General features: G+C 48.0%; 1 protein-coding gene across 4 annotated transcripts in view; it reads left to right on the top strand.

Moving 5' to 3' along the window:
- Positions 1–18,932, top strand: part of LOC113629665 (E3 ubiquitin-protein ligase RNF185) — an 88,113-nt gene that overhangs the window by 40,055 nt on the left and 29,126 nt on the right. For all 4 annotated transcript variants that reach the window (XM_027124248.1, XM_027124246.1, XM_027124247.1 and 1 more), the window contains one exon: positions 4,992–5,091. In XM_027124248.1, the coding sequence (XP_026980049.1) occupies positions 4,992–5,091 (100 nt within the window). The remainder of the gene's footprint in view (positions 1–4,991; positions 5,092–18,932) is intronic.

Raw genomic sequence — 18,932 nt, 5'->3', positions numbered from 1 at the left:
AGAGTAGCTATAGGTGTGAATGTTAGGATACAAGACCATGCATTTGTGTGGCAGGAATAAAAGATAAATCAAGATGTGACTAGAGCATTCGCTTGTACAAGAGGTTGAAAGATAAAGGTTCTTTGGGGCCACCTTGTGGAGGGCCATCCCTTCTTTTTTTTTTTTTTGCAGTACGCGGGCCTCTCACTGCTGTGGCCTCTCCCGTTGCAGAGCACAGGCTCCAGACGCGCAGGCTCAGCGGCCATGGCTCAGCGGCCATGGCTCACAGGCCATGGCTCACAGGCCCAGCCGCTCCGCGGTATGTGGGATCTTCCCAGACCGGGGAATGAACCCGTGTCCCCTGCATCGGCAGGCGGACTCTCAACCACTGCGCCACCAGGGAAGCCCCTATCCCTTCTTTCAATAAATGTTTCTTGAGGGACTGTAGTAGGCCAGGGACTGGTCTTAGTTCCCTAGTCCTTAGGAGCTAACAAGAGCCAGCTTTAGTGATGAGTGAGGAGTTTGTGTTCCTGCCTCAGGACCTTTACACAGATCTCCCCGCCATCCCAGTGTCCAGTGTTACCCTTTCCTCCTCCTTTTGCCTGGTTAATTTCTATTCATCCTTTAGAGCTCAGCTTGGAAATTACTTCCTTAAGGAATATGTTCTTGTTTGCCCTACCCAGCCCCATTTGCTTAGTTATGAACTTGATATCTTCTTCCTACCACTTGCCCCAATTATAATGAAAATAATTATGTTATTGTTTAATATTTGCTGTATGTTTAATCTCTCTCTTGTTTGCTGCTCTTTCCCGAGCATGGTGTTAGACACATAGTTGGCATGCAGTAAATACTTGCTAAAAGAATGACTGAAGCGTGTCCATTGAATTTAGCAATAAGCGGTCACTGTTGACCTTGGTGAGACAGTTTCAGAGAAATGGTGGGGGTGGAAGTCAAACTGCAGTGGGTTGGGCAGTAAATAGGAAGTGAAGAAATGAAGGCAGTGATGTGTAGACAACTTTTTTTTTTTTAATTGAAGTGTAGTTGATATACAATGTATCAGTTTCTGGTATACAACAAAGTGATTCAGTTATATATATATACATTCTTCATATTCTTTTCCATTGTGTTTTATTACAGGATATTGAATATAGTTCCCCATGCTGTACAGTAGCTCCTGTTGTTTATCTGTTTTATATATAGTAGTGTGTATCTGTTAATCCCAAACTCCTAATTTATCCCTCCCTGCCTTTTCTCCTTTGGTAGCCATAAGTTTGTTTTTTATTAGACAACTTTTTTTTTTTTTTTTTTTGCTGCGCCGCCTGTCTTGCAGGGTCTTAGTCCCCTGACCAGGGATTGAACCCGCGCCCTTGCAGTAAAAGTGCGGAGTCCTTACCACTGGACCGCCAGGGAATTCCCTGTTAGACAACTTTTTAATATGTGTGGCTGTGACATGGGGAAGCAAGGGTGGTAGCTAGAGGAGAAAGTGGGGTCCAGGTTTTTTTTTTTTTAATGGGAAAGACTTGAATTTATTTAAATGACAGTTGGAAGGAGCCAGTGGAGAAGGGAGTGGTGGTGGAGACTGTCTTCTGAGAGGTGGGATGGGGTGGAGTCAACAGTTGAGTTCTGTAGACATTGGGGAGTCTGGGTGAGCCAGCTAAGACTGTGCAGCACACCAGGAAAAGAAGCCAAACACCTGAACTCGGGCAGTGCTGAAGGACAGAGAAGGATTGGAGGGACATTTCAAAGGTGGAACCAGGTGGCTATGAGAGGAGGGAGTAGAGGGTCTTGATTTTTGTGCCCCTAGTGCCTAGCACAGAGCACGTGTTACGTAAGTGTTGAATGGTGTTGAGTTTCTCAAGACCGGAGGGGGACTTCTCTGGTGGCGCAGTGGTTAAGAATCCACCTGCCAATGCAGGGGACATGGGTTTGAGCCCTGGTCTGGGAAGATCCCACATGCTGCGGAGCAGCTAAGCCCGTGTGCCACAACTACTGAGCCTGTGCTCTAGGGCCCGCAGGCCACAACTACTGAGCCCACGTGCCACAGCTACTAGCACACGGGCACCCAGAGCCTGCGCTCTGCAACAAGAGAAGCCACTCCAATGAGAAGCCCACACACTGCAACGAAGAGTAGCCCCCCACTCGCCGCAACTAGCGAAAGCCTTTGCGCATCAACAGAGACCCAACGCAGCCAAAAATAAATAAATAAAATAAATAAATTTATATTAAAAAAAAAAAGACTGGAGGGCAGGGCAGGCTCTGGAGGGTGTGGCCATAACAAGTTATCTCGAATATCTTCACAGTGGAAAGTCCTGATTCTTTTTGAATTTTGGAAACAACCAGAGGTCACTCAGAGCCAAGATGTTGAATTGTTGAGTAAGTGGGTGGTCGGGTCAGAGACTATTCCTTGCTGGTTAAAAAGTAAAAGCAAGAAACAAGGTGTGGCTTAAAATAATGAGATTTGCTGGTGGCAGCCTGAAAGCCCTTTCATGTAAGAGTTCCCAAACTCTGGTACTTCCAGAATTTGGAAGATTCATTTGGATATCTGTTCATTAAAAACCCTCTCACTAAAGGGAACCCTCTTGCACTGTTGGTGGGAATGTAAATTGATACAGCCACTATGGAAAACAGTATGGAGGTTCCTTTAAAAAACTAAAAACAGAACTACCATATAACCCAGCAATCCTACTACTGGGCATATACCCTGAGAAAACCATAATTCAAAAAGAGACACGTACCACCACAGTGTTCACTGCAGTACTATTTACAACAGCCAGGACATGAAAGCAACCTAAGTGTCCATCGACAGGTGAATGGATAAAGAAGATGTGGCACATATATACAGTGGAATATTAGCCATAAAAAGAAACGAAATTGAGTTATTTGTAGTGAGGGAGATGGACCTAGAGTCTGTCATACATAGTGAAGTTAAGTCAGAAAGAGAAAAACAAATACCGCACGCTAACACACATATATGGAATCTAAAAAAAAAAAAAAAAAAAAGTGGTTCTGAAGAACCTAGGGGCAGGACAGGAATAAAGATGCAGACATAGAGAATGGACTTGAGGACACGGGGAGGGTAAGCTGGGATGAAGTGAGAGAGTAACATTCACATATATACACTACCAAATGTAAAATAGATAGCTAGTGGGAAGTAGCTGCATAGCACAGGGAGATCAGCTCGGTGCTTTGTGACCACCTAGAGGGGTGGGATAGGGAGAGTGGGAGGGAGGCGCAAGAGGGAGGGGATATGGGGATATATGTATATGTGTAGCTGATTCACTTTGTTATACAGCAGAAACTAACACAACATTGTAAAGCAATTATACTCCAATAAAGATGTAAAACTAATAATAATATTTAAAAAAAAACCTCACTAATTCACTGTCTCACCCATAAACCAGTTTGAATGAGTGTCTCAGATTTTTCTGCCTTGGAGTTTGTGAGGTTGATGGTGCACTGTCCAACCACTACCACCCAAAACCACAAAGGCCCCTCCCTCTTGAGAGTCTAGGAAGTTTAGATCCAGGAGGTGATACATGTATGGGAGAGGAGCAGGTGGGTCGGGCTTTAAAGCCTTCTGCCAGCTCATTTAACTCTCCTCTGGGCTATGAGGACAGCTGTCTGTGCCCTGGCTGCCCCAGAATGCCGCCAAGCAATCCTGAAGTGCCCGAAGCCGTGCATTGTCTATTCATGGCCCCTGTGCCTGTAAAACAGGGTCCGGTGACTGTCACTGTGCCTGTGGCAGTCTGGAGTTACCCAGAGAGAACAAAGCCACACACACGGGGCGCACAAGGGAGTCTTGTAACAACCTTGTCCCGCTTTCTAGGGCTGAGTCAGGTACCACAACTTGATCTCAGCTGCCCTTTTATTTCAACAAGTTAACATCTGAGCCACACCAGGAGTATTGTGCTCTGTCCCTTTCGGAGGGATGTGGACTGACTCTGTGCTACTGCCCATGCTAATCTCTCAGCCTACACAGCTCTTCCCCATACTTTTTCAGCCTGTAGTAAATCTTGCCCATCTTTCAAGGCTCAGCTTCCCCTGCAAAGACTATCCTGGCTCCCCTGAGTGGAATGGGCAGGAACTAGAAAGAGCACAGGCTTTAGAATGGGGCAGACCTGAGTTGGGATGCTAACTCTGCCGCTTGGCCTTTCACCCCTGGCCCCAAGCTTCAGTTCTCTTATCCGTTAAATGAATATAATAATACCTGTCTCACAGGATTGTTTTGAGAATTAAATGAGATTGGGTCTGTGAAAGCATCTAGCACAGTTCTTGGCATATAGGAGGGATTAAATGTTTTTCTTTCCCTTCTACCCTTGTAATTTCTTTCTCTGAACTAAGATAGCACTTTGCTTCTACCCCTGAAATAACATCTTAATGAAAGAGTACAATATGGAAGAATGTTTCTTTTCCAGTGGATTTCCTCTTTGAGGAGCAGGGGTAATTTATCCAACAGTCTCCAATGTAGAGCTTGGACCCATGGGTCCAACAAGAGGACCCATGATGTTGGTTGAATGAATGATGGAACCATTGGGGTGATGGAAAATCTGCACAACCAGGGCTTTTGAAGAGTAGGGAAAGGCAGCAACACGTGTAACCTAGAGAGGAGAAATTTCTGGGTGCTGGCTGGGGACCATTGTGGGAAAGGCTGACCCGAAAATAAAGAGACTTTGTTCATTTCATCTACTCAGAACTATAAGCAAGGGCTGAAGGAAAGGAGAAGGCAGGTTTTGTTTCAGTAGAAAAAGGAACAACCAGAACCGTTTTTTTAAAAGTCTCATTTTAAAAAATGAGGCTACTTTTGAGGCCAGGAATTCCCTGTGGTGGGGAGATGAACAACTGGATGAGAGCTCCCCAGGGATCTTGTGGAGGAGGGAACTGTGCATCCAGCAGAGCATCACCCAGCCCTTTCAGTATGAGAGTCTGTTAACTTGGTCATCTTCTACATGGTAGGAATCCCATCCCTGCACCCCTGCTTCTTTGGCCTCTGAGCCCCTTGGTTTTGTGTGCAGGTGAAGATGCCTGGAGGTGTCGGGGCTGTGGAGACCATGTCGCTCTGAACCAGAGGCTGTACAGGACTGTCAGCGAAGCCTGGCACAGCTCCTGCTTCCGGTAAGTGGGTCCACACCCCTGTCTTTGCCAGTGCGCTACAGGCCAGGCACTATTTCATCTTCTGGAAAATACAAAACAAGCTTCCTACTAGAGAGTTTCCATTTTGGGGGAGCTCAGGGAGCAAAGGGATATGCCCAGGAAGGGCATGTGAGCAAACACCAGGTGAAAGTGGAAGAGCCACACATGGGCCAGGTGCAGCTAGAGGTGGGGGGTTTGGGATGGGAGGAGACCTTTCCGGGGTGTCCCAGCACCCTCACTTTATAGGTGAGGAGACCAAGGCCGAGAAAGAGCGACTTTCCCACGCCTGCACTGCTGATTACACGGTTGCCTCAAGGGTTGTTTGTAGTGCAGCTGGCAGAGCCAGCTCTTCTTCACCACGGATGCCTCCCTAGTTTCCTGCTTTTTGTTATTAACTTTATTATAGCTCTTAGATTATTGTTTGGAGGCAGCTCGGTTTCTTGAAAATAACAGACTTTAATGTCAGATTTGTTCCTCTTCTCTGAGACTCTGTTTCCTCATCAGGAAAATAAAGGTGTTAATCATCTCTGTCACAGACTTGTTGAAATTGAATGAAGTCATATATGCCAAGGGTCCAGCTCATGGTAGGCACCCACTGAATGGTTGGAATCCTTGAGAGTGGGAGCTTGTCTTTGTATTCTCCAGAGCATAACACAGCGCCTGACCTGCGGTCATTCCTCGTTGGAGGCTGGGTGGGCATTTGTGGTCCCCCGTGGTCTGAAGTGGCAGGGCTGTGCTGAGATCTGAGAATGAGACAGACCGTAGCCGGGCACCATGTGCTGTAAACTCCAGCTCCCGCACACAGCTCATGTTGCAAAGCATCCCCTGTGCTGATATCAAGAAATTTAATTGACCTTTAAGCACTTGTCTCCACCCAGGGAATTACGTGGGGGGTTGGCCTGGAGAGCTCTGGCCTCTGGAAGAGTTGGAACATTTTTCTGCCCTTTCAGCTCTAACTCAGAGCTCTCCAGTCTTCTCTGTGGATCTGATTGCTTTGGTTACTCCTCCTTGGTTACCCTCAGGGAATTTGATTCCACTTTTACTTTGCCTTTTAGTAAGATAGGAGCAGAGTATCATAGCTGCAGGGGCCTCTGGCTAGTCTTTTCATTTTACAACTGAGGCAAACGAGCATCATCAGAACCCAAAGAGTTCCCAGACTGAGGCTCTCCTTGGCCTCCAACCCATACGGTCTTATTTGTTCCTGCCGTTTTCCTATTTGTATGAATATCTTCTAACCAAAATAAGCAGGAATGGGTAGAACAAGCTAATCTTTGGGATTTCTGGATTCTCCTATAACTAGAAGAACCACCTACTATATGATATAACTCCTTCATATCACAGATGCAAGGCCTGAAACCAAAAAGTTAGGCCATGGATGAAAAGAGCTGGCCCTAGAACTGAAGATGCTACTTGTTAGAGTGCACTGTGTGTGTGTGTGTGTGTATAAAAGAGACAGACACACAAATACATGCTCATAAAGAAGTAAGACACGTTATCCTTGTGGGAAAGAGTTCAGGCTATGGAAGAGACTGGTTTCAAATCCTGGCTTTGCAGTTTATTAACTGACCGTAGGTGACTTCCCTGAACTTCAGGTACCTCATCTGTAAAATAGGGATAAGAATAGTACTCATCCCACAAGGTTGTTCAGGAGGATTAAATGTGATAACCTATGTAAAGTCCCTAGCATAGCATCTGACACATAGAAAACCTTTAATAATCAGCAGTTGTCACTTTATGTTATATTGTGAATGTGTGTCTATATATACCTGCATGCATATGTGTATTTCTCTTAACACACTCATTGGTCATCTGATGTGGAGCCTTGGGGATTAAGGTTAACTTTGAACCACCCTGGCACAGTTAAGTCAAAGATCACGCCTGTGGGGGAAGCAGAGCATCTCGGTTCAGTCTCTTATTTGCAGCTTTGCCTCAAGGATGGAGTCTTTCTGATCCAGCTCTACTGAAAGGATGCATCTCCTGACTCCTGAGCTTTCCCACGAAAACTGGATGGCATGGAGCCCTCAGATGGAGCCTGGTGATTTGCCCTGGGGAGGTTGGCTGCTTTGGAGCCAATTCGATTTTTTCCCAAATTGGAGGAATATCTTCAGGGCTGGGAAGTATTGTACTTGTCTGGCCACAGAAGCGACCTGGGTTATGAGGAGCCTGAGGCATTAGCCTGAATAGTCTTTTAAGGTCTCTTCTACCTCAGCTTATCCGTGATTCTCCGATGAATTCACAGTGTCTGGGTGCAGGCCTGCTAGAAGCAGGACCCTCCTTCCGTGCTACCCAAAGTAATTCATTCTTCCTGACTCCATTCCAGCCTCACTCTTACCCAGCTGGGCTCCAGTTACAATAAAGGAAATGACTTTTCTTCTACCCTTCCCCCATACCTTTGTTTTCCTAGTCACAGGGTGGGGCTGGATATTGAATGGAGAAATTGCTGGGGTTTGGTTCAAACTCCTCCCCTCGGGGCTTCCCTGGTGGCGCGGTGGTTGCGAGTCCGCCTGCTGATGCAGGGGACATGGGTTCGTGCCCCGGTCTGGGAAGATCCCACATGCCGCGGAGTGACTGGGCCCGTGAGCCATGGCCGCTGAGCCTGCGCGTCCGGAGCCTGTGCTCCACAATGGGAGAGGCCACAACAGTGAGAGGCCCGCGTACCACAAAAAAACAAAACAAAACAAAAAAAACTCCTCCCCTTGCCTTCTCCTTACACTAGCCCATCCCCTGTCTGCAGCCACATACATAATCTTGCCTCTTGCCTCCGCCAGATTCTCAGGTGCCCAGACAATAGGAAACCACTTACGGCTGGGACCTGGGGCTGTACTTTGGAGGCCAGTTAACGTACTTCCTGGAAGTCCGTAATTGTGCTGCTGCAGTTGGGGCGCCCAGCCAGGATCTCTCTGATCTCTGGATGCTTGGCTGACCAGCCCTCCCGTTTCCTCTCCTCAGCCTTCGCAGCGGGCCTGTTTGTACTCCATACCTCTGACCTTCCTTCTTGAGCAGTGCCATTGGTTCTAGAGCTGGGGACATTCTCTCTGAAGCTCTCAGGAACTGGCTCCCTCTCTCTGGGGGAGGCCAGGAAAGCAGCCGGACTGCACATTGTTTGTAGTTGAGGTTACAATGAGAAGCTATGAATGGTGACCTGGTCTCTTGGCATGTTGGCAAACCAGGGAAACTTGAGTTTTCTGACGATTGTCCTTGATTGTCCTTTCCCCTTAGTCAGAGGTGTTTGGCCAAGGAGGAGAGATTGTGGGAGGAGGGAAAAACTGCCTCTTTATGGCCCCTACCTGGAACTCTGTTGTTTGACCCGATTCCTGACAGCATTATCACAGGGGAAACTCCACCATTCTTAAGGCTCCTGGGAACTTTCAGGGTCTCCTTTCTCAGGATCGTGAACAGCTTTCTCTTTGGAGAAGTGTTGCCTAATGGCGGTGCTCTGGAAAAGGGATGATGCAGATAGAAAGCTGTTGTCACTTCATCAAGCTACAGACCATTTCCTCTAAATTTGTGACTCCAGGAAAGGCCGGTGAAGAAATCACACATGTAGCGACCGAGACTGTGGTATAATGGGCTGGCTGACGACAGTGTTTTCTGCAGTGCCGAAAGCTGTGCTCATTTTCTCACCCACACCCCCATCCAAACAAGCGCAGTAGAATGATAGTTACAGTAACAGGTACCACTTATTGAGTGCTTACTCTGCACCAGACACTGTCCTAAGTGTATGTCACGTACATTATCTCATTTAATTCCTACAACAACCTAATGTGGTACTGGTCTTACTTATTTTACAAATGTAGGGAAATGGAGGTCACTTGCTACAGTCACAGAGCTAGTAACTGGCATAGTTGGGATTTGAACCCAGGCATCCTGACTCCTTGCTTACCAGAGTCTTTGCATTCCTGACTAGGGCAGTCATTTACCCTCCCTGAGGCTCAGTTTCCTCTTCTGTGCCTTCAGGGTGAAAAGAAATCACCCTCCACACACTGGTGGTGTCAGATAGCACTGAAGGACATTGGTTCAAAGGCTTCATGAACTCTAGTGTCAGTAAAAGTGCTGTTAAATTTCTCCTGGGTCTCTGGCTCCTGGCGTGGGAGTCAGTGGGGCAACCCTGCCCTCTGCTGTTGTACTGTTGGTGTTGCTGTCCTGTTTATTGACCCAAAAGCCTTTGATTCTAGTTTGTCTAGTTTATCTCTAAGGAAACAGCCAGCCAGCAGGTCATTAAGGCTGGCTGCTGGATAGATGCCTGGGGCCTGGGGCTTGCCCCGCAGGGAAGGGGAAGGACAAACACCTGGGCCTTCTTCTGCCCCGACAAGGGACTCCAGCATGAACAGAGTGGGACTTCTAATATGTAGCAGCAGCTTGTGACCTTCAATGTGCCTTAATCCTGCTCTGTTCTTTGGAAAAACAAAAATAAGACCCCGTAGAAGCCCCACATTGGCTGTGCAGGGCAGAGATGGAGGGGGTGGGGGTGGGGCCAGGGATGGACGACTGATAATTTACTAAGCATTGTATTGGGAGTTTCACTTAGATTATCTGATTCAACCCTCATGGTAACCCTACAACCCCATTTTATACAGGAAGGCCCAGAAAGGTAGAGTAACTTGCCCAGGGTCACACAGAGCTGACACTCGAAGTTAGGTCTCTCTGGCTCCAAAGAAGGGTCTTCTTTCCACTGTGACTCCCACGAAAGAACATTAGACCTGGAGTCAGAAGACCTGGATTTGAGCCTTAGCTGAGCCAGGCCAGCTGTGTAACTGTGGGCAAGTTCCTTAGCTGTGATGAGTCTCAGTTTCCTATCTCTAAGATGTGGTGAAAGTAACCCACCTCATGAAGTCGTTGTGAGGATCACGGAGGTAACACATCAGAGAGCACTCGGAAAACATTAGGATGGGGTGATGTAAAGGGTCAGCAGCAGCACGTAGCAACACTGTGCTCCTGAGCCGTTCTCATTTCATTTTGAGCATCATCTACTGTATTAAAGCACCCAGTTAGCTGCTGTCAGGGACACAGATTGGACCTACTGGTCATATCTCCCAGTTGGTTCCCTCAGACAGCTGAAAAACAGGTCAAAACTTGGAGCGTTCCTAATAATGGGCTGTAGTCTGGCTTCCATTCTGTCTCTCCCTTGGAACATTCCCTTGGGGGTGTCCCAGAGGATAGACTCAGCGGTCCGTCCGCTGGCCACTCTTCAGTCCTCATCTTGTATGGCCTCCCGAGCTGCCCTGGAGGTAGTCAGGTGAATCAGAGTTTGCAGTCAGGCTGCTTGAGTTTCCATCCCAGCTCCTCATGAGTCACCGCCTTAACCTTTCTTTGCCACAGTTTCCTCATCTATAAAAGAGTGAAATGGTTCCCACCTCAAAAGGTTGTTGTGCAGACTAAATTTGAACATGTATTCAAAGCCCTCAGCAGAGTGCCTGGCTGTAATTAAGACTTAATATATGTTAGCGTTTATTATTAGTGTCTCGGTCACTCTTGAAACGTTTCCTTCCCTTGGCTTCCCTGACATTCCATGCCCCCTTTGTTTCCTCCCACTTCTCTGGTCATTCCAGTTTGCTTACCCCCCTCTATCCAGCTCTGAAACATTGCCGTTCCTCCAGGTGGGCTCACTGTTCCCTCCCTGGGCAGTCTTACCCACCCCCATGGCTCCTGTCCTCCACATGCTGATGACCACATACTCCACATACTGATGGAATCGGTGTGCAGTCCAGACCTCTCCACTGAGTTCTAGACTAGTATCCTGCTGTTAACTTCACATGTCCATTCGGAGGTCTTGCAGGCATCTCAGACCCAGCTGGGCCTTCAGTCTTCCCCCCAGAACTGGCTCCTTTTCCATCGTAACCTGTCCTGTTGAATGGCACCACCATCCACCCACTGCCCAAGCCAGAACCCAGGTGTCCTTCACGATACCTCTTCTTTCTCATCCTTATATCCAAGCCTGTCAGTTTTATCTCCAGATTATACTTTGAATGCGTTCACGTCTTTCCATTTCTCCTATCACCACCGTGTTCCAGTTTACCATCATCCCTCACCTGATGACCACAGTAGCCTTCTAACTGTCCATGGTCACTTTGGACCCCCAATACATTCTCCACAGAGCCACCAGAGTGAGTGATCTTTAAAAAGAAAAAAAATCTGGGCTTCCCTGGTGGCACAGTGGTTGAGAGTCTGCCTGCCGATGCAGGGGACACGGGTTCGTGCCCCGGTCCGGGAAGATCCCACATGCCGCGGAGCGGCTGGGCCCGTGAGCCATGGCCACTGAACCTGCGCGTCCGGAGCCTGTGCTCCGCAATGGGAGAGGCCACAACAGTGAGAGGCCCACGTGCCGCAAAAAAAAAGAAAAAGAAAAAAATCTGACCACGTCACACTCTGTCATCTCTCTGTCCTCATACACTTCAACGACTCTCCAGCATTCTTGGATAAAGGCCAAAGTCCTTTCTGTGGCCTGTAGAGTTCCCCATGGTCTGGCCTCACCCCATAGCCTCCCGTTTCCTCTACTTCAGCCTTGCTGCTCTTCACAGGTCCAAAACTCGCCCTTCTTCCTTTCGACAAGGCCTTTGATCCTGCTGCCTGTGCCTGGAATGCTCTCTCACCCTCTTTTCGCCTAGTTAACACCTGCTCATCCTTCAGGTCTTTACCTGGATGAGGAAAGGATGTCTCAGGGAAACAGTTACAGAATAGGTTGTGGCCCCTGTTTTATGCTTTCATAGACCTTCCCTTGAAGCTTTTTTTGTGGGTTTAATCTCACATTTATTCATTTGCTCATCTCCTTAGTGACATCCTGAGGTCTCTAATATGCTAGCATAACTTGGTCAGGGACCACAGGGTTTTTTGCCCTTTATGTGTCACCACTGAGCACATGTTGGCATAGGAGGGATATTTGTTGAATGAATTGCCTGGGGTGGCCAAGTGATGTGATGAAAGTGAGGCCTTTCCCTGCCCTTCCCCTTCCCCACATACTTCCCTTAGCAGCCACCGTGGCTGCAGTTACTGTAAATGGCAGGGAGGAACTGGTTCCAGACGTTGGGTTATTTGGGACAATTGCCTACAAGTGTCGAGTGAAAAGTAAATGATTTGTCTTCTGCCCCCAAAGGAGCCAAAGAGGCTGACCCAGGAGTCCTCCTGTCCAGCAGCAGGTCTTGAGCTGTACTCTGTAGGTACAGTCCAGACAAGAGCAAGCCCTGGAGAGAGAAAGAGAAATGTTCAACTATGGCCCAAACTAGTTATGAACTGTCCTGAAATCTGACAAATCCCAATTCTAATCGCAAGTTTTTTAATGTATTTGTTTTTCAAATTTTTAGAAATCTTTGAAGGATGGCATTAGCTAAAGATGCCTATTGAGTATAAAGTGGGGGAAAAAAATATCTTTTACTTGTGGGTGATTTATGGCAGGGAGGGGGTGGATGGTTTGGCGATTCTCCAAGAACTTGGAAATGAAGTTTGTCCTCTGGGAGTTAAACTAGTTGGATCTGTGTGTAACAAGAGCAGTATTGTGTGGTAGTTAAGAAAGACTCTAGAACCAGATTGCTTGGGTTAGAATCCTGGTCCTGCCATTTATTAGCTGTGCACCTTGGGCAAGTTACTTACCCTTTCTGTGCTTTGTTTCCTCATCTATGAAGTGGAGAAAGTAGCCTAGTGCCTGCCTCGTCATGTTATTGTGAGGGCTGAGTGAGTGAAGCCATGCGTGGCCCTGGTGGGACCAGGGCTTGCAGAGTGAGTGCCCATGACTGGTAGCCATTTGTTAGTAGCTCCCAGGGAGCCCAGTGTCTGGGCTGAATAGTACGTGAATTGGTGATTGTTACATATCTAAAGAAGTAATGATTTTTTTTCAATTAAAAATTAGTTTAAAAACCAGTAGAATAATGAGTGGCCAACAGTGAAACAGTAAGTGAAAAGTCCGGCAAAACTAGAAGTATGTCCACATAGAGATACTGAATCTGGGTTTAGTCACCAGAAGGGTGTTCTTTGTTGTAGGCAGGGCTGGTTTGGCTAGCTCATGGCTGCCAGAACGAAATTTCTCTCCATGGCTCCTCATTTCCTTGTATTTTAAGTCCATGCTCACAGTGCAGCCTTCTGATGCCTAACTCGGCTTCCTGGGATTCTTGATGACAGGAAGGATCAGGGAGCAGCACCTGTACAGGGGATGTGGTGTTCTGCTTTCAAGGGCCAATTCATAAATGGACAGAGGTCAATAAATGGTTAGGATAGACACATCCTAGAATGTCTGCACCTCTCTGGATACTATGAAGTCCTGTTCCTGGACCTAAAAGGTCAAAAATGAGGCCTGAATTAGGGTCCTGGATTCACCAAGGTGACCCTAGCCTTGGAGAGGTCTCTGGGTGTTCAGCCAGTCAGCGTTTCTCTGACCACAGCCCTTCAGCATTGACCTACTGGTGTAGAATGTTTTGCTCACCTAACTCCTTCCTCTTACAGAGGAAGAAATGGAAGCCCAGAGATGTTTAATGGCTTGCCTTAGATCACACAGCAAGTTTGTTGTCAGCCAGGTTAGATTTTCAGGTCTTCTCTGCCAGACATTTCCCGGAGATTTGTCAAGGTATCCAAAGCACTCTTTCCCCGTACAGTCAGGGGAAGAATGTGTAAACACAGCATTTGACACTGAATGTTAAACATTCAGTTTTCTAATATTAGTGTTACAGAGCAACAGTGGATAATTATCTACAAAGGGGTTGTGACCCTGTTCTTTTACAGCTCATGCAGGCAAATCTCAGGTGTTAAAAGGAACACCTCGGTGGAGACGTGGCCTGAGGATGAAGCCGTGGTCTGCTGTTAGAGAACACTGGTTGGCCAGCAGGCTTCAGTGGATGTACACACAGCCAGCTGTGGACTTGAGACAAATGCCTGTTCAGGGAGAGGAACTGGCAGCTAAGGACCAGCGCTCTCTTTGGTGTTTCAGGCTTTGTGTTTTCTTCATTGGGAGCCTCTGCTTGCTTAAATACCTCTGATAACTCCTCACCACCTGTGGGTGACCTGACTCTTGGTGGTCTGCCGTGCCCTCTTCCCCCTCCCAGCCTCCCCTCTGCTCGCTCTTCACATGCGCCCTGTGCTGCGGCGGATGGACCTTCCCCTGTTCCGCCTCAGTGCTTTTGCACATGTTGTTCCTTCAGGTGGAATGCCTCTTGTCTGCCTGGCGATCAGCCTGTTAGACTCAGCCGATGCAGCCAGTCCTCTGTGGAGGAGCCTCCCCGAATGCACCCACACTCCTCCCCACCAATCAGAGGAGCCTTTTTCTCTGTCTTTGTTACTCTCCTTGTATAACCTCAGTCGTGGCCCTGTCAGTATCTGTTTACACGTCTAACATCAGTCTCGGAGTATGAAATTCTCTGAGTCCAGAGCCACATCCAGTTCATCTTTGTTTCCCAGAGCTCGGCAGAGTGCCAAGAACGCAGCGGGCACTCAGTGCTTGTTGGGCGAATCATGTTTTTATCGAACAACCATCTTTCTCTTTTGACACTTGGATAAAGCCCTTCCAGTGCACGTCATCCCCATATCTTTGTTCTGCAGTATTCTCCCAGGCAAGAGCTCTTCTTCTGAAATGGGGGCATAGAATAAGATCTCTGTCTATAAATGTCATTCTGGAGTCTAAAACCAGCAATGCTGCAGCCTTGAAGGATGGTATGCCTTCTGCACTGCCCAGCCCACTGTGCTAATTTGCCTTGTAAATTAGCAAGGGCTAGAATCCCTCCTCACTTGGGCAGTGCTGGAAGGGTGCTAACAAGCTCTCTGTCTCCACACTCCTCCCTATTATTACCAGGAAAAACCTCCCAGTACCTCAAGCCAGGTTTCAGGTTTGAATTAGGGTGGTTTTCTCTTACATGTCAGTCACCTTCTGGTCCTGCCTCGCTGAGGCGGCCCGGTGGTGATCCTGGTTAGAACAGGGGGTGCCCCACTCCACTCCCATCAGTAGCACTGACTCTTGCAGCAGCACCGGCTGTTTTTGTTTTTGTCAGCCCTTGCGTTTTGTTTTGTTAACTTGTTTCAGTTCCAAAGGCTGCCTTTTCATGAGAAGACCCTATATTCTGGAGTCACCTTTTCCCACTGTACCTTGAGCAACACTGCGGTGTCAGTGAGGAAAAGACAGAGGCATGGGCTTCCCTGGTGGTGCAGTGGTTGAGAGTCCGCCTGCTGATGCAAGGGGACACGGGTTCGTGCCCCGGTCCAGGAAGATCCCACATGCCGCGGAGCGGCTAGGCCCGTGAGCCATGGCCACTGAGCCTGCATGTCCGGAGCCTGTGCTCTGCAACGGGAGAGGCCACAGCAGTGAGAGGCCCGCGTACCGCAAAAAAAAAAAAAAAAAAGACAGAGGCAGCTACTGTGTGTTACACATGAGTAAGAACAGCGCCAGGAGGGTGGAAGTCCCCAGCAAGCCAAGGCTGTACAGAATGTCAACCACCAAACATTTCTGTACTTAAGCTGCATCCAGAACAAGAAGATGAACAAGCTGCCTTGCAGTCATTTCCTCATTTGTAACAAGGGGTTGCTAGTGATTTGTGCTGCCTGCTTCTCAGGGTTCGTGTGAGAGTAGAGTGGAATCAAGTGGAAGAGGAAAGCGGTGGTTTCGGCTTTCAATCTGCATCAGAAACACCGGGGCTTCTATAAAATGCAATACTTGGGCTCGCTCTCAGCAATTATTATTATATCGGCCTGGGGTAGGTCCAGGAATCATCACTTTCAACAAGCTGCCCAGGGGTGTCCGATGCTGCAGTTCTTTCGACCAAACTTAAAAACACCACTGTAAATCAAATAGCAAGTATAAAATAGTTATTTGAGGCAACTTTAGTGTCTTGGACCTGGAATCCAAAGTCTTGGGTTAAATCCCAACTCTGCCAATTCCTAGACCTGTAACCTTGAATGACCTTCTATTAGGACTTCAGTTCTTCATACATAACAAGGAGATGACATCCCAACCTCACAGGGTTATGAGAATTAAATGAAAGTGTATGAGAACAAGCCCACCCCAGTGTGGGGCTCATGGAGCTCGGTCAGTGTTTTACAGAAAGGGAGCCAAGTGTCCACGACTTCTGGAACGTGGTGTCGTGTTAACAAACACAGGGCAAAAGACAGTCCTTGGCATCCAGCTTAATCAGGTATCCTGGAAATCTGGAGAGAACCTTAGAGATATAGTCCAGTCCCTTGAAACTCGGAAGGGAGTATAGAAAGCCCAAGGTGTATGAGGGTACCCAGCCACATGAAATGTGTTTAGATTTTCAGACTGGAAAAATTATTTCCTAATATTTTGAAGGAAGAAAAAGCGGGGATACCTTATTGGCACAGCAACAGTTAGTTACTTTTGAAAAACCGTGGAGATGGGGTAATACCCCAAGTATAGTTTGTTCCATACCTGCCGTGTACCAGGCGTTGGGGATCTAATAGTGAAATAAGAATGGAGGTCGCTAACTGGCCCAGTTTTCAAAAAGGAGGAAAAAAGGAGATCCTGGAAAAAGTGAACTTAGAATTCTTCTGACTTGACTCCTTCACAGAATTCTGAATGGGATTTTGTGGACAAATTCTGGTGGAATTCTGTGGAATTTTGCAGATGATGGAATAGGTAGACAGTGAGCATTTAGGAAGGGGGCTGATCACGAGGATTCAGCAGTGGTGGATCAGTCATGACTTGTTAGACCTGACTTCATGTTTTCACTGGGTTGTTGGTCACGAGACCCTCTTGATTCCCACAAGGCAGTTGCTTTCATGATATCCTGACAATAAGAATGTGGGCAGAAAATCTAGAGAAATCAGATGGAGGAGTTCAGCATACCCAGCACTTTGGGGCCCTGGGTAGGTGTTGGAGAGGCTGGATTCCTGAATGCCTCATTAGGGTTCCTGTTGAGGAAGGGGCATGGGATTGGAGATCAGCAAACCAGGCTTTTAATCTCAGTCCTGCACTTCCCCGCAGTAACCTTGGATGGATTACCTAACATCCCTCAGCTTCCCTTGCCCTGTCTGTGCTGTATGTACTCCTTTTGAGGTTATTGCAGGGACTAACCTGGATGATGAGCATAAAAGCCCTTTGTAAATTGAAAACGCATTGTAAACCTTAGTTATCACCACTCTAGAAGTTGCTCGTAATGGGGGTCCTGAATCATTTACTAGGCATCTGCAAATGTCAGGGGTGGGCCTCATGTATTCGATCTGGAGGTAAACAGGTACGGGCTCCGAGCCCCTCCTGTGTGTGATGTGCTTGAGGATGTGTCAAGGAAACCCTTTCCAGAGGACACTGAGTGCTCTTTTGGAGGTGGGCCTGGAAAAAGGAGGAGACAGAGACTTCCCTGGTGGCGCAGTGGTTAAGAATCGCCTGCCAATACAGGGACACGAGTTTGAGCCCTGGTCCGGGAAGATCCCACATGCCGCGGGGCAACTAAGCCTATGTGCCACAACTACTGAGCCTGTGCTCTAGAGCCCGCGAGCCACAACTGCTGAGCCCATGCTCTGCAACAAGAGAAGCTACCGCAATGAGAAGCCCGCACACCACAACAAAGAGTAGCCCCCACTCACCGCAACTAGAGAAAGCCTGCGTTCAGCAACGAAGACCCAACGCAGCCAAAAATAAATTAATTAATTTTTAAAAAAAGGAGGAGACAGTCACCAGCTGGAGGTGGAGGAGGCTACAGGAGCTAAGGGAGCAAAGGCTTGGGACCGCCCAGGGAGAGCCTACGTGGCCAGGTCAGGAAGTAGAGTGGGGCAGGAGGTGGCCAGAGTGGTGACCCCAGGAGGGAAGCTGGAGAGACAGCCCTGGGGGTCCTGAGTGCAGGGCACCCAAGCAGCCTTTGCCTCTGGACAGGAGGACTAGGAAAAACACGTGAGAAGGTGTTAACTCTAAACCATGGGACTTCTGTGTTTTTTGGCTGTGCTGGGTCTTTGTTGTGGCACGTGGGTTTCTTTTCATTGCGGTGAGCTGGCTTCTCTAGTTGCGGTTCACGGGCTTCTGTAGGTGTGGTGCACGGGCTCCAGAGTTCACGGGCTCAGTAGTTGCAGTGCACAGGCTTAGTTGCCCCACAGCATGTGGGATCTTAGTTCCCTGACCAGGGATCGAACCCGTATCCCCTGCATTGGAAGGTGGATTCTTTTTGTTTGCTTTTTTTTTTTCCCTCTTCGTTGCTGTGCGTGGGCTTTCTCTAGTTGCGGTGAGCAGGGGCTACTCTTCGTTGCGATGCACGGGCTTCTTATTGTTGTGGCTTCTCTTGTTGCGGAGCACAGGCTCTAGGCACGCAGGCTTCGTAGTTATGGCAAGTGGGCTCAGTAGTTGTGGCTTGCGGGCTCTAGAGCTCAGGCTCAGTAGTTGTGACACATGGGCTTAGTTGCTCCGCGGCATGTAGAATCTTCCTGGGTCAGGGCTCGAACGTGTGTCCCTTGCATTGGCAGGCAGGTTCTTAACCACTGCACCAGAGAAGCCCGGAAGGTGGATTCTTAATCACTGGACCACCAGGGAGGTCCCAGGACTTCTGTTTGTTTTTGTCCTTTATCGTTTTAAAAAGCAGCACTTAAGTGTAAGAAAAAATGTAAGCAGTATTAAAAGGTAGAAAATGAATGCTGTTTCCTCCGTGCTGCTTGTCTCACTACCCTGAAGAGAAACCAACAGCCACATGGTAGAGTCCGCCAGGTGGTCTCTAAGGATTACGCACATAGACTTTTGAAATGGTGGGACCATACTGCACACTCTCTCTGATGCCTGGATTTTTCACGTAACCCTTTACCCAGGACAGTTTCTGTTTCAGGACCCTAGGATCTACCTCATTATTATTATTTTTTTTAATATTAATTTATTTATTTTTTGGCTGCATTGGGTCTTTGTTGCTGAATGAGGGCTT

This window comes from Aethalodelphis obliquidens, unplaced genomic scaffold, assembly GCF_003676395.1.
Source record: "Aethalodelphis obliquidens isolate GAN/ISIS:26980383/991018 unplaced genomic scaffold, ASM367639v1 scaffold28, whole genome shotgun sequence".
Taxonomy (NCBI): Eukaryota; Metazoa; Chordata; class Mammalia; order Artiodactyla; family Delphinidae; genus Aethalodelphis; species Aethalodelphis obliquidens.
This window is presented reverse-complemented; position numbering and strand designations above follow the sequence as displayed.